This window comes from Narcine bancroftii, chromosome 5 (genome assembly GCF_036971445.1).
Source record: "Narcine bancroftii isolate sNarBan1 chromosome 5, sNarBan1.hap1, whole genome shotgun sequence".
Lineage (NCBI taxonomy): Eukaryota > Metazoa > Chordata > Chondrichthyes > Torpediniformes > Narcinidae > Narcine > Narcine bancroftii.
The window spans coordinates 161,126,627-161,140,046 of record NC_091473.1 but is presented as its reverse complement, the minus strand read 5'-3'; the positions used below and the strand labels follow the sequence as shown (position 1 = coordinate 161,140,046).

At 52.8% G+C, this 13,420-nt stretch overlaps 1 protein-coding gene across 1 annotated transcript in view; it reads right to left on the bottom strand.

Moving 5' to 3' along the window:
- Positions 1-13,420, bottom strand: part of usp19 (ubiquitin specific peptidase 19) — a 214,086-nt gene that overhangs the window by 141,147 nt on the left and 59,519 nt on the right. The window contains exons 11-21 of the mRNA XM_069942399.1: positions 7,004-7,064; positions 4,862-5,320; positions 4,414-4,538; positions 3,985-4,179; positions 3,670-3,899; positions 3,432-3,570; positions 3,095-3,193; positions 2,495-2,949; positions 2,179-2,313; positions 1,949-2,055; positions 1,393-1,514 (exon numbers count right to left, since the gene is read on the bottom strand). Of these exons, the coding sequence (XP_069798500.1) occupies positions 1,393-1,514; positions 1,949-2,055; positions 2,179-2,313; positions 2,495-2,949; positions 3,095-3,193; positions 3,432-3,570; positions 3,670-3,899; positions 3,985-4,179; positions 4,414-4,538; positions 4,862-5,320; positions 7,004-7,064 (2,127 nt within the window). The remainder of the gene's footprint in view (positions 1-1,392; positions 1,515-1,948; positions 2,056-2,178; positions 2,314-2,494; positions 2,950-3,094; positions 3,194-3,431; positions 3,571-3,669; positions 3,900-3,984; positions 4,180-4,413; positions 4,539-4,861; positions 5,321-7,003; positions 7,065-13,420) is intronic.

Here is a 13,420-nt window from a genome sequence, read left to right as displayed (position 1 = left end):
ATGTGATATTTTAGATCTGATAAATCTTTTTTTTTAATTATTTTTATTTGTCATATTTTTCTTTTTCTTTGTGTGTGTTTTGTTTTAATATATATTATTAATTTTACTAATTCTTCACTCTTTATTTTGGGGGAGGGGAAGGGAGGTTTTTTTTATATATAGATTTTTAGTTCTTGTATATGTAGGGGGGGTTAGGTTGAATTAAGTTAGGTTATTAATGTTGTATTGTAATTATATTATTTTATTTTATATCTTTTCTCTAAATGTAATTTTTCTTTTTATTCCTGTGATAAAACCGTTAAATAAAGTTTAAAAAAAAAGATATTTTTTCTTTGGTTGTCTAACAGTTAAATGTTGGAGGTCGAGGGAATGGGCTGGGGGGAGGGAGAAAGGGGAAGGAATATTAGGTTTGAACTCAACAGAAAATTCCCATAGATGGGACGAGGATAAGCTGCAGTTGACACAAATTTGTAAAAACTGTTGATGACATGTAAACTGTTGAGGTCAATTTTGAAAACTACAAATAAAATATTCAAAAAAGGAAGCACCTGTTTTTTTGAAACATTTGATTGAATTATAGAATAAAATTGATTATGAAATAGGCACAAGGTTAAATTTCAGGAAAAATGCCTTTATGTCAAAATAGACATACCATTTTCTATTGATAATCAATTTTTGAGGATTTGGATGCAGATGGAATTGAGTGGATAAAGGATTCTTTTGAAGCAAGATTTTTAACAATTGAATGAATGAAAAATAAATTTAAAGTGCCAAATGATACTTTTCTTTGCTATCACCGAGGCTTTTTTGACTGAAAGAATAGGTCCGAGTTTGATGCTACCTAGCTGATATGAATTTGAATTACTGATTCTTAATAGTAATATAAGTAAATTTATTTCTGTAATGTCGAATTTACTTCAAAGGAAAGCCCCCAAAATGGGGGTGCATAAATTGAGATGAAGATGGGAAGTAGATTTAAATAAACAAATATTTGAGAATATATAAGGATGACAAATTATTAACGTTAGATATAGTTTGGTTCAATATAATTTTTTGCATCAGTTACGTTTTAGGTGTGGACAAAAGACTGGATGATTTTTGCCTTCTACTTGGCAGTATCCTAAATTTAAACACTCTGGGTAGAATTTGGTAATTTTTTGGAACAAATAACGTGGGTCAAATTCCCACAGGATCGTTGTTATTTTTGTTGGGTAATATTAAGGGTACAAGTCCTAAATTAAAATTAACTATGTAACAAACTGATTTATACTAATTGCTTTAGCAGTTTCTAGGAAATGTATAGCAATAACTTGGAAATAGGACACAGTCTTAGGAATCGAGAGGTGGGATGCAGAACTTTGTAGTTGCATTCCACTTGAGAAAATCACTTACAGTTTCCAAAATAAATATATTGCGGCGGCTCACCACAAGACAGGCGAACCTGCCCCGCTTGTAAGCCACGCGGCAGGGCAGCCGGCCAAAATGGCTCCGTCGGGGGTTTCCCTTCCTTCCAGCTCGGGGCTCAGATACCTGCGCTTGGGGACCATGTGACGCCCGGGGATCATCAGCGCCCTCCAGCGCGGTTCTCAGCCTGGTCCGGGCTGGGAGTACAAGTGCAGCCCAGCAGCCTACAATAAACCAGTCTGCTCACTGAGCTCAACTAGTCTGGCTGTATGTGTTATTGCAGGAGCAGTGTAGTCGCCGCTACAATTGGTGACCCCAAATGATCAAAACATTTTTGAACCCAGTATGAGCGAGCCTGGGATCAAAGGTATACCCGTAAAACTGCCTGAATTCTAGGTTCAGGAGCCGGAGACCTGGTTCGGCCACACGGAGGCCCAGTTTCACCTCTGCCAGATTTCGTCCGACACAACCAAATTCTACCATGTGGTCACTGCCATGGACCAGGCCACCGCCAGACATGTGCTGCACCTTGTTCAGCACCCACCCGCCGAGGACAAGTATGAGACCATCAAGCGACTGTTTACCAGGTCCCTCGTACTATCCAGACACCAGCGTGCCACTCGGGTGCTGCATCTTGTCCATCCGATGGAACTGATGGACAAAATGCTTGCGCTCATTGGTGAGCACACCAACTGTCCACTTTTCAAGCGCATCTTCCTTGAACATATGCTCGAGGACATCTGCCCTCTGCTGGTTCAGGAGAGCTTCACTGACCCGAGGAAGGTTGCCCAGAATGGCCAAGAGCTATGGCTTGCACGATTTTCTGAAGGCTCAATGGTCCAGCAAGTCACGAGGCATGGGCATGACCATGCCAAGCCCGCCCTAGCACTACGGTAGAGCACCTGGCCCCTGCAGGGGCCCCAAAGAGCATAACCAAGGACGCAGCATCCGCTTCAGGCCTCTGCTTCTACCACCAGCGCTGGGGAGCCAAGGCCCGGAAGTGTCGTCAGCCCTGCTCATTCCAGGGAAATAACCAGGCTGGCCACTGTTAATGGCTGTGGTGGCTGAGCAAGGACACAGCTTTCTCTACCTGCAGGACTCAGTCAGTGGCTGGCAGTTCCTCATTGACACTGGAGCCCAGATCAGCATCATCCCGGCCACGGCCATCGAATCCAGGAACCGACCTCGTGGACCCCCCCTCCGTATGGTCAACGCAACGGCAATCCGGACGTATGGAGACAAGACAGTCAACTTCCAGATCGGCCAAAGGAATTTCATGTGGAGGTTCACCGTCTCGTCCCTCCTGACTGCCATCCTGGGTGCAGACTTCCTCCTCGCACACGGGCCTCTGGTGGACATTTGCGGTACGCACCTGGTGGACGCCCATACCTTCCAGGCCGTTCGCCTCGACGACGCCCGCACGGAGCAACTGCAGATGGCTGCGATCAGCACACCCAGAGACGTGTTCCAGCAGATCCTGGACGAGTTCCCGACACTCCTCAACCCACACTTCTCCACTGCCTTACCGCGCCATGGGGTGTTCCACTACATCCCCACCCAGGGCCCACCAGTTCACGCCAAGGCACGCCGGCTCCCGCCTGACAAGCTCCAGGTGGCAAAGGAGGAGTTTTTACACCTGTTGGAGCTGGGGAACATTCGGCTCAACGAGGCAACAGTTCCTGACCGTTACCCCATCCCCCACATCCAGGACTTTACGGCCAACCTGCAGGCACGAGGGACTTCTCCAAGGTTGACCTGGTGCACAGATATCACCAGATCCCGGTGCACCCTGAGGACATACCAAAGGCGGCCATCATCACCTCCTTTGGTTTGTTCAAATTCCTGCGCATGCTGTTCAGGCTCAAGAACGCCACTCAGACCTTCCAGTGCCTCATGGACTCCGTGGACAGGGACTTGGATTTCATCTTTATTTATTTGGACAACATCATCGTCGCCAGCAAGGACCGGGCACAACACAAGGCCCACCTATGTGCCCTTTTCTCCCGGCTGGCCGACTTCGGCCTTACCATCAACCTGGCCAAGTGCCAGTTCGGGAAAGAGTCCATGCAGTTCCTAGGCCATATCATCACAGCCAAAATAGCCACGCCTGCTGCTGCGAAGGTCGCCGCTATCAGGGAGTTCCCACGCCCGGACAGCCTCAAGGGGCTGCAGGAGTTCGCGGGTATGGTCAACTTTTACAACCGCTTCATTCCAGGAGCTGTGTGCATCATGCAGCCGCTGTTTGCCCTCATTGCAGCCAAGCACAAGACGCTCGCTTGGAACCCAGAAGCCTGCATCGCATCCAAGGCCACCAAGGATGCCCTGGCGAAGGCCGCCATGCTCATCCACCTGCACACCAACCTGCATTCGCCACTCTTTATCGATGCCTCCTCCACAGCCATCAGTGCCGTCCTGGAGCAGCAGGTGAATGGACATTGGAAACTGCTGGCATTCTTCAGCTGCCTGCTCCGCCCGTCAGAACACAAGTATAGTGCCTTCGACCGCGAATTACTGGGCATGTACCTGGCAGTGAGATATTTCTGCTATTTTTTTTTCTGCGTGCTGACGCCCGGTCTCAACTTTGACCAGCTCGCCTGGGACCAGGAAGCTGATGAGGAGACGAGGGGCTTCAAGACCGCCATCACCGGCCTGCGGTTCCAAGACCTCCTGACTCCAAGCAGCAAAGGTACCATCCTGTGTGATATCTCCTTGGGCACCCTGCGGCCAGTGGTTCCCCAGCAGTGGTACAGGCAGGTCTTCCATCACATCTACGACCTTTCACATCCATCCATCAGGTCCACAGTGCAGATGGTGGCAGAACGGTTCATATGGCATAGACTGCAGAAGCAGATCGTGGGGTGGGCCAGAACATGCTCCCATTGCCGGACGTCCAAGGTGCACAGACACACCAGGGCGTCTGTAAAGTAGTTCGAGCACATCCGGGAACGGTTCAGCCATATTCACGTAGACATCGTCGAGCCCTTACCCGTTTCCCAGGACAACCATTACCTGTTTAGGGTAGTGGACCTCACCACTCGCTGGTCCAAGGCGATCCCGATGCCAGACGCCTCCACCGACTACTGCTCCTGAGCACTGTTGCATGGTTGAATCGCCTGGTTCGCGTCCCGGCTCACCTCACCAGCGATCGGGGCGCCCAGTTCACATCTGCGCTCTGGGCACAACTCGGCAACAGGTTGGGGATCCAGCTACACTGCACCTCAGCCTACCACCCGCAGGCCAATGGACTGCACCGCCACCTTAAGTCAGCACTCATGGCCCGCCTCATTGGTCCCGACTGGACGGACGAACTGCCTTAGGTGCTCCTGGGCATCCACTCCACTCCCAAGGAAGATCTACAGGCATCATCAGCTGAGCTGGTCTACTTCCTCACCTCAGGGCACGCTTGCACTCCTTCGACCCCCCACCGCCGCCCAGGCATGGCACCTGCCCGTCTCACATTCCTGGCAAGCTGCTTTCCACGGAGCTCGTTTTCGTTCAGCGGGGCCCGACCACTGCACCCCTGCAGTGACCGTATGAGGGCCGTACAGGGTTATACAGCATTCTGGCTCGACGTTCACACTGGACTTGGGCGGCAGGCATGAGCTGTTAACCATGGACAGGCTGAAGCCAGCGCACCTCGATCCCTCCGAGCCCGTGGTTGTTGCCCAGCCCAAGAAGTGAGGCCGCCCGGGGGGGGCTGAGTGGTGGTTCACCACAAGGCAGGCGAACCAGCCCCGCTTGTAAGCCACGCGGAGGTGCAGCCGGCCAAAGTGGCGCCGTTGGGGGTTTCCCTTCCTTCCAGCTCGGGGCTCAGAAACCCCCGCTTGGGGACCACGTGACGCCCAAGTGACGTCAGTGCCCTCCAGCGCAGTTCTCAGCCAGGTCTGGGCTGGGAGTATAAGTACAGCCCAGTAACCTGCAATAAAGCAGTCTGCTCACTGAGCTCAACCCGTCTGGTTGTGTGTGTTATTGCAGGAGCAGTATAGCCGCCGCTACAATATTGTATTTTGGAAAATATGGTGCTTATATTTGCAAAATGTGGGTATGAATTTTTAAACACACTTTTAAAGACCTCATTTCTTGGCAACCTCCAATATTAATTATTATAATATATAGTTTATTCCCCTGACACTCTCCAGTCCTCCTTTGAAAGTTTTTTTGATTGGATGAAATGCATTTCCTGTTGTGGTTTAAAATTTGTAAATAAAATATTCCAAAAAAAAGAAAAAATGTAATCAGACAAGAACAAACACAAAGGACATTGCACATGAATAGAGCTGACCTGAAGGAACAAAGATAACTATAGCACAGAAAACAGCCCATTCCAGGCAGTGCTGAACTATTATTCTACCTTGTCTCAATGACCTGCACCCAGTCCATAGCCTCTGTGTAGCTGTCCAAATTTTTCTTAAATGCAAAAAATGTCCCTGAATTCACCATTTGAGTTAGCAGCTCATTCCATACTCCAACCACTCTAAATTCTACCTACTATTCCCCTTAAATATCTCTCTTTTCACCCATCATCCATGCCCTCTGGTTTGTATCTCACCTAAACTCAGTGGAAAAAGGCTACTTGCATTTATGCCATCATTACCAATCATAATTTTGTATCCCACAATCAAATCTCCATTCATCCTTCTATGCTCCAACGAATAAAGTCCTAATCCGTTTTACCTTTCCCTGTAATTCATTCCTAAAGTCCAGGCAACATCCCAATAAACCTTCTCTGAACTACTTCAATTTTAATTGATAACCTGTAGGTATGTGACCAAAGTGTACAAGGTGAAGGGAGGAAAACTGGGGGTGGTGGTAGAGGTTTAAACATTAGGGCCATATAAGAGACTTAGACAGGAAAATTGATGAAAGAAAAATAGAGGGTCATGAGGTAGGAAGGGTTGTTTTTTTTTTGGTAGGAGTATATACATCAAAACAACATCGAGTCCCGAAGGTCCTGTACTGTGCTGTAGTGTTCTTTGTAAAACTGCACACAATACTTCAAACTTGGCCTCACCAATGTCTTTCCATAAGCATCCCAACTTCTATACTCAATACTTTAATTTAAGCAGGATTATGAGTCAAAAACTCTTTACAACCCTATCTACCTGTGACGCCACTTTTAGAGAATAATATCCGTATTCCAAGATCCCTCTGTTCCACTGCATTCCTCAGTGCCTACCATGTACAGTGCTCTCCATAATGTTTGGGACATATTCTTTTTTTTCCCCCCTTTATTTACCTGTACTCCACAATTTTAAATTTGTAATCAGACTATTCACATGCAATTAAAGGGCACATTCCAGATTTTATTCAAGGTTATTTGTATACATTTTGGTTTGACCGTGTAGAAATGACAGCATTTTTTACACTACATACAATACAACTCCGATAATCCAAAATCAGATTCTCCAAAATCTTCATTTATCCAAAAAATTTAAAATTTTGAATAAATGAGGATATCTGAAAGAAATCAGAAATCCTCATTTATCAGAATTTTTTGAGCCAAACTGACCTCGCAAAAAACACTCGACGTGAAATTAGAATGATGATCGTCTTTGTTTCAGGTAACTCCCTCCTTTCTCTCTAACCATTTCTACTTTACCTTCCTCTATTGACTTTTCTCTCCAACTCTCCACTTCAAACTGCATGCCACTGTCTCCCAGCTGCAAGCGGTCAGAAGAATCCCTCGTTGGCATCATAAAGAGTGGCCTGCCGAGCAAGGCGCTCCTGCCAATCCTCTTCCCCCTCCTCTTCCCCCTCCTCTTCCCCCTCCTCTTCCCCTCCTCTTCCCCCTCCTCTTCCCCCTCCTCTTCCCCCTCCTCTTCCCCCTCCTCTTCCTCCTCTTCCCCTCCTCTTCCCCCACCCTCCCCCCTCTTCCCCTCCTCTTCCCCCTCCTCTTCCCCTCCTCTTCCCCCTCCTCCCCCTCCTCTTCCCCCTCCTCTTCCCCCTCCTCTCTCCCCCTCTCTTCCCCTCCTCTTCCCCCTCCTCTTCCCCCTCCTCTTCCCCCCCTCCTCTTCCCCTCCTCTTCCCCCTCCTCTTCCCCCTCCTCTTCCCCCTCCTCTTCCCCCTCCTCTTCCCCCTCCTCTTCCCCCTCCTCTTCCCCCTCCCTCTCCCCCTCCTCTTCCCCCTCCTCTTCCCCCTCCTCTTCCCCTCCTCTTCCCCTCCTCTTCCCCCTCCTCTTCCCCCTCCTCTTCCCCCTCCTCTTCCCCCTCCTCTTCCCCCTCCTCTTCCCCCTCCTCTTCCCCCTCCTCTTCCCCCTCCTCTTCCCCCTCCTCTTCCCCCTCCTCTTCCCCCTCCTCTTCCCCCTCCTCTTCCCCTCCTCTCCCCCCTCTCCCCTCCTCTTCCCCCTCCTCTTCCCCCTCCTCTTCCCCTCCCTTCCCCCTCCTCTTCCCCCTCCCTCTTCCCCCTCCTCTTACCCCTCCTCTTCCCCCTCCTCTTCCCCACCACTCCCCCTCCTCTTCCCCCTCCTCTTCCCCCCTCCTCTTCCCCCTCCTCTTCCCCTCCTCTTCCCCCTCCTCTTCCCCCTCCTCTTCCCCCTCCTCTTCCCTCCTCTTCCCCTCCTCTTCCCCCTCCTCTTCCCCCTCCTCTTCCCCCTCCTCTCCCCTCCTCTTCCCCCTCCTCTTCCCCCTCCTCTTCCCCTCCTCTTCCCCCTCCTCTTCCCCCTCCTCTTCCCCCTCCTCTTCCCCCTCCTCTTCCCCCTCCTCTTCCCCCTCCTCTTCCCCCCTCCTCTTCCCCCTCCTCTTCCCCCTCCTCTTCCCCTCCTCTCCCCTCCTCTTCCCCCTCCTCTTCCCCCTCTCTTCCCCCTCCTCTCCCCCTCCTCTTCCCCCTCCTCTTCCCCTCCTCTTCCCCCTCCTCTTCCCCCCTCCTCTTCCCCCTCCTCTTCCCCTCCTCTTCCCCCTCCTCTTCCCCCTCCTCTTCCCCCTCCTCTTCCCCTCCTCTTCCCCCTCCTCTTCCCCCTCCTCTTCCCCCCTCCCTCTTCCCCCTCCTCTTCCCCCTCCTCTTCCCCCTCCTCTCCCCCTCCTCTTCCCCTCCCTTCCCCGCTCCTCTTCCCCCTCCTCTTCCCCCTCCTCTTCCCCCTCCTCTTCCCCCTCCTCTTCCCCCTCCTCTTCCCCCCTCCTCTTCCCCCTCCTCTTCCCCCTCCTCTTCCCCTCCTCTTCCCCCTCCTCTTCCCCCTCCTCTTCCCCCTCCTCTTCCCCCTCCTCTTCCCCCTCCTCTTCCCCCTCCTCTTCCCCTCCTCTTCCCCCTCCTCTTCCCCCTCCTCTTCCCCCCTCCTCTTCCCCCTCCTCTTCCCCCTCCTCTTCCCCCTCCTCTTCCCCCTCCTCTTCCCCCTCCTCTTCCCCCTCCTCTTCCCCCTCCTCTTCCCCCTCCTCTTCCCCCTCCTCTTCCCCTCCTCTTCCCCCTCCTCTTCCCCCTCCTCTTCCCCCTCCTCTTCCCCCTCCTCTTCCCCTCCTCTTCCCCCTCCTCTTCCCCCTCCTCTTCCCCCTCCTCTTCCCCCTCCTCTTCCCCCTCCCTCTTCCCCCTCCTCTTCCCCCTCCTCTTCCCCCTCCTCTCCCCCTCCTCTTCCCCCTCCTCTTCCCCCTCCTCTTCCCCCTCCTCTTCCCCCTCCTCTTCCCCCTCCTCTTCCCCCTCCTCTTCCCCCTCCTCTTCCCCCTCCTCTTCCCCCTCCTCTTCCCCCTCCTCTTCCCCCTCCTCTTCCCCCTCCTCTTCCCCCTCCTCTTCCCCCTCCTCTTCCCCCTCCTCTTCCCCCTCCTCTTCCCCCTCCTCTTCCCCTCCTCTTCCCCCTCCTCTTCCCCCTCCTCTTCCCCCTCCTCTTCCCCCTCCTCTTCCCCCTCCTCTTCCCCCTCCTCTTCCCCCTCCTCTTCCCCCTCCTCTTCCCCCTCCTCTTCCCCCTCCTCTTCCCCCTCTTCCCCCTCCTCTTCCCCCTCCTCTTCCCCCTCCTCTTCCCCCTCCTCTTCCCCCTCCTCTTCCCCTCCTCTTCCCCCTCCTCTTCCCCCTCCTCTTCCCCCTCCTCTTCCCCCTCCTCTTCCCCCTCCTCTTCCCCCTCCTCTTCCCCCTCCTCTTCCCCCTCCTCTTCCCCCTCCTCTTCCCCCTCCTCTTCCCCTCCTCTTCCCCCTCCTCTTCCCCCTCCTCTTCCCCCTCCTCTTCCCCCTCCTCTTCCCCCTCCTCTTCCCCCTCCTCTTCCCCCTCCTCTTCCCCCTCCTCTTCCCCCTCCTCTTCCCCCTCCTCTTCCCCCTCCTCTTCCCCCTCCTCTTCCCCCTCCTCTTCCCCCTCCTCTTCCCCCTCCTCTTCCCCCTCCTCTTCCCCCTCCTCTTCCCCCTCCTCTTCCCCCTCCTCTTCCCCCTCCTCTTCCCCCTCCTCTTCCCCCTCCTCTTCCCCCTCCTCTTCCCCCTCCTCTTCCCCCTCCTCTTCCCCCTCCTCTTCCCCCTCCTCTTCCCCCTCCTCTTCCCCCTCCTCTTCCCCCTCCTCTTCCCCCTCCTCTTCCCCCTCCTCTTCCCCCTCCTCTTCCCCCTCCTCTTCCCCCTCCTTCCCCTCCTCTTCCCCCTCCTCTTCCCCCTCCTCTTCCCCCTCCTCTTCCCCCTCCTCTTCCCCCTCCTCTTCCCCCTCCTCTTCCCCCTCCTCTTCCCCCTCCTCTTCCCCCTCCTCTTCCCCCTCCTCCTCTTACACTTATTAAATAAGAGATAATTAGATTCACAACTAAAGTCCAACTCATCCAACCTCCTTCAATACACCACTAATCATCCCCTCCTCTTCCCCCCTCCCCTCTCCCCTTCTTCCCCTCCTCTTCCCCCTCCTCTTCCCCCTCCTCTTCCCCCTCCTCTTCCCCCTCCTCTTCCCCCCTCCTCTTCCCCTCCTCTTCCCCTCCTCTTCCCCCTCCTCTCCTCCCCCTCCTCTTCCCCCTCCTCCCCTCCTCAACCCCCACTTCCCCTCCTCTTCCCCTCCTCTCCCCCTCTCTTCCCCCTCCTCTTCCCCCTCCTCTTCCCCTCCTCTCCCCTCTCAACTTCCCCCTCCTCTTCCCCTCCTCTTCCCCCTCCTCTTCCCCCTCCTCTTCCCCCTCTCTCTCCCCCTCCTCTTCCCCCTCCTCTTCCCCCTCCTCTTCCCCCTCCTCTTCCCCCTCCTCTCCCCCTCCTCTTCCCCCTCCTCTTCCCCCTCCTCTCCCCCTCCTCTTCCCCCCTCCTCTTCCCCTCTCCTCTTCCCTCTCCCTCTTCCCCTCTCCTCTCTTCCCCTCCTCCTTCCCTCCTCTCCCCTCTCCTCTCCCCCTCCTCTTCCCCCTCCTCTCCTCTCCCTCCTCTCCCTCTCCTCTCCTCTCCTCTCCTCTCCTCTCCTCTCCCTCTCCTCTCCTCTCCCTCTCCTCCTCTCCCTCTCCTCTCCTCTCCCTCTCCTCTCCCTCTCCTCTCCTCTCCCTCTCCTCTCCTCTCCCTCTCCTCTCCCTCTCCCTCTCCTCTCCTCTCCTCTCCTCTCCTCTCCTCTCCCTCTCCCTCTCCCTCTCCCTCCTCTCTCTCCCTCTCCTCTCCTCTCCCTCTCCCATCCTCTCCCTCTCCTCTCCTCTCCCTCTTCTCTCCTCTCCCTCTCCTCTCCTCTCCCTCTCCTCTCTCTCCCTCTTCTCTCCTCTCCCTCTTCTCTCCTCTCCCTCTCTCCTCTCCTCTTCCTCTCTCTCCCTCTTCCTCCTCTCCTCTTCTCTCCTCTCCTCTTCCTCTCCCTCTCCTCTCCCTCTCCTTCCTCTCCCTCTCCTCTTCTCTCCTCTCCTCTCCTCTCCCTCTCCTCTCCTCTCCCTCTCCTCTCCTCTCCTCTCCTCTTCCTCTCCTCTCCCTCTCCTCTCCTCTCCTCTCCTCTCCTCTCCTCTCCTCTCCCTCTCCTCTCCCTCTCCTCTCCTCTCCCTCTCCTCTCCTCTCCCTCTCCTCTCCTCTCCTCTCCTCTCCTCTCCCTCTCCCTCTCCTCTCCCTCTCCTCTCCTCTCCTCCCCTCTCCTCTCCTCTCCTCTCCCCTCTTCTCTCCTCTCCCTCTTCTCTCCTCTCCCTCTTCTCTCCTCTCCTCTCTCTCCTCCTCCCTCTCTCTCCTCTCCCTCTTCTCTCCTCTCCCTCTTCTCTCCTCTCCCTCTTCTCTCCTCTCCTCTCCTCCTCCTCTCCCTCTCCCTCTTCTCCCTCTCCTCTCTCCCTCTCCCTCTTCTTCACCTCTTCTCTCCTCTCCTCCTCTCCTCTTCTTCACCCTCTTCTCTCCTCTCCCCTCTTCTTCACCCTCTTCTCTCCTCTCCCTCTCTTCACTCTTCCTCTCCTCTCCCTCTTCTTCACCTCTTCTCTCCTCTCCCTCTTCTTCACCTCTTCTCTCCTCTCCCTCTTCTTCACCTCTCTCCCTCCTCTCTCACCTCTTCCTCTCCCTCTTCCTCTCTCTCTCACCTCTCTCCACGGCAGAACAAGAGCACCCAACGCCGAATTCTCCATGTGTCCGACAACTGCACATGCACACTGGACTCCCCAGGGTGCACGTGCAGTAGGCTTAGGGGAGGATTCATTAGGAACTTGGGAGTCAGGTGCTCCAATGCCTGGGGAGGCAGGGGCCTGCCAACTCACCAGTGAGTGTTCCACCAGCCCAAGAAGTCTCCCCAGGGTATGGTGGCAGTGGTTGGTCAGTCTTGGTGATTGGCAGTGGCAGTTGGGAGACCTTGGGGATCGACAGTGCTCAGCATTTTTTTTTGGTGAGAATTAAACATTAAAAGTCTTCCAGTGTTGTTTAAACACTGTTACAAGTGATTTTATGTTGCTACTGGGCTGTTTTAAAAAAATTACCAGTTCTCCAAAAATTTTTTTTGTATCCAACACAAGCACCGTCTTGATCATTTCAGATAATTAGAGTTGTACTGTTGCCCCCCCCCCCCCCCAAATTTCAGGGCACTATAATGTTTGGGACATTTGGCTTCACAGATGTTTGTGAGTACTTGGGTATGTTTTATTGCTTCTTTGGTGCAGGTATAATAGCTAGGGTTGCCCTCTAAGCCTTTGAAAAAACACAAATGCTGGAGAAACTCAGCACGTCAAACAGTGCCTTCATGTAGCAAAGGTGGAGATACAAATGCCTACCCTCCAAGCTTTTAATCACATTTGGAGTCTGTAGTTGCCATTTTTCAACTCGAGGACCAAAGTTGTGCCAATGAAAGTCAAAGAAGCCATTATGTGGCTGAAAAACAATAATAAAATACTAAGAGACATAACCCAAACCTTAGAATTACCAAAAATCAACAGTTTGGAACATCATTAAGATGAAAGAGCGCACTGGTGAGCTCAGTAATTGCAAAGGGACTGGTAGGCCAAGGAAAACTCCACTGCTGATAACAGAAGAATTCTCATCATAATGAAGAAAAATCCCAAACACCTGTCCGACAGAACAGAAACATTTTTCAGGAAGCAGGTGTGGATGTGTCAATGACGTCTGTCTGCAGAAGACTTTGTGAACAGAAATGCAGAGGCTACACTGCAAGATGCAAACCACTAGCTAGCCACAGAAACAGGATGGCCAGATTAGTTTGCCAAGAAGTATTTAAAAGAGCCTGCAGAGCTTTCTGGTAAAAGGTCTCGTGGACAGATGAGACCATGATTAACCTGCACCAAAGTGATGGCAAGAGAAAATGTGGCACATAAAGGAACTGTCCAAGATCCAAAGCATACTTCCTCATTTGTGAAACATGGTGGTGGAGGTGTTAAGGCCTGGGCATGTATGGCTGCCACAGGAACTGGGTCATTTATCTTCATTGACAATTTAACTGTTGATGGTAGTAGCACAATGAATTCTGAGGTGTATAAAACTATCTTATTTGCTCAAATTTGAGCAAATGCCTCCAAACTCATTGGATTGTGCTTCATCCTACCCAAGACAATGACCCCCAAACAGATTGCTAAAGCAACAAAGGAGTTTTCAAAGCCAAAAAACTGGAAAATTCTTGAGTGGCCAAGTCAGTCATCAATCTAAATCCAATTGAACATGCCTTCTCTATGCTGAAGAGAAAACATGAGGCCTAACACCCCTGACGA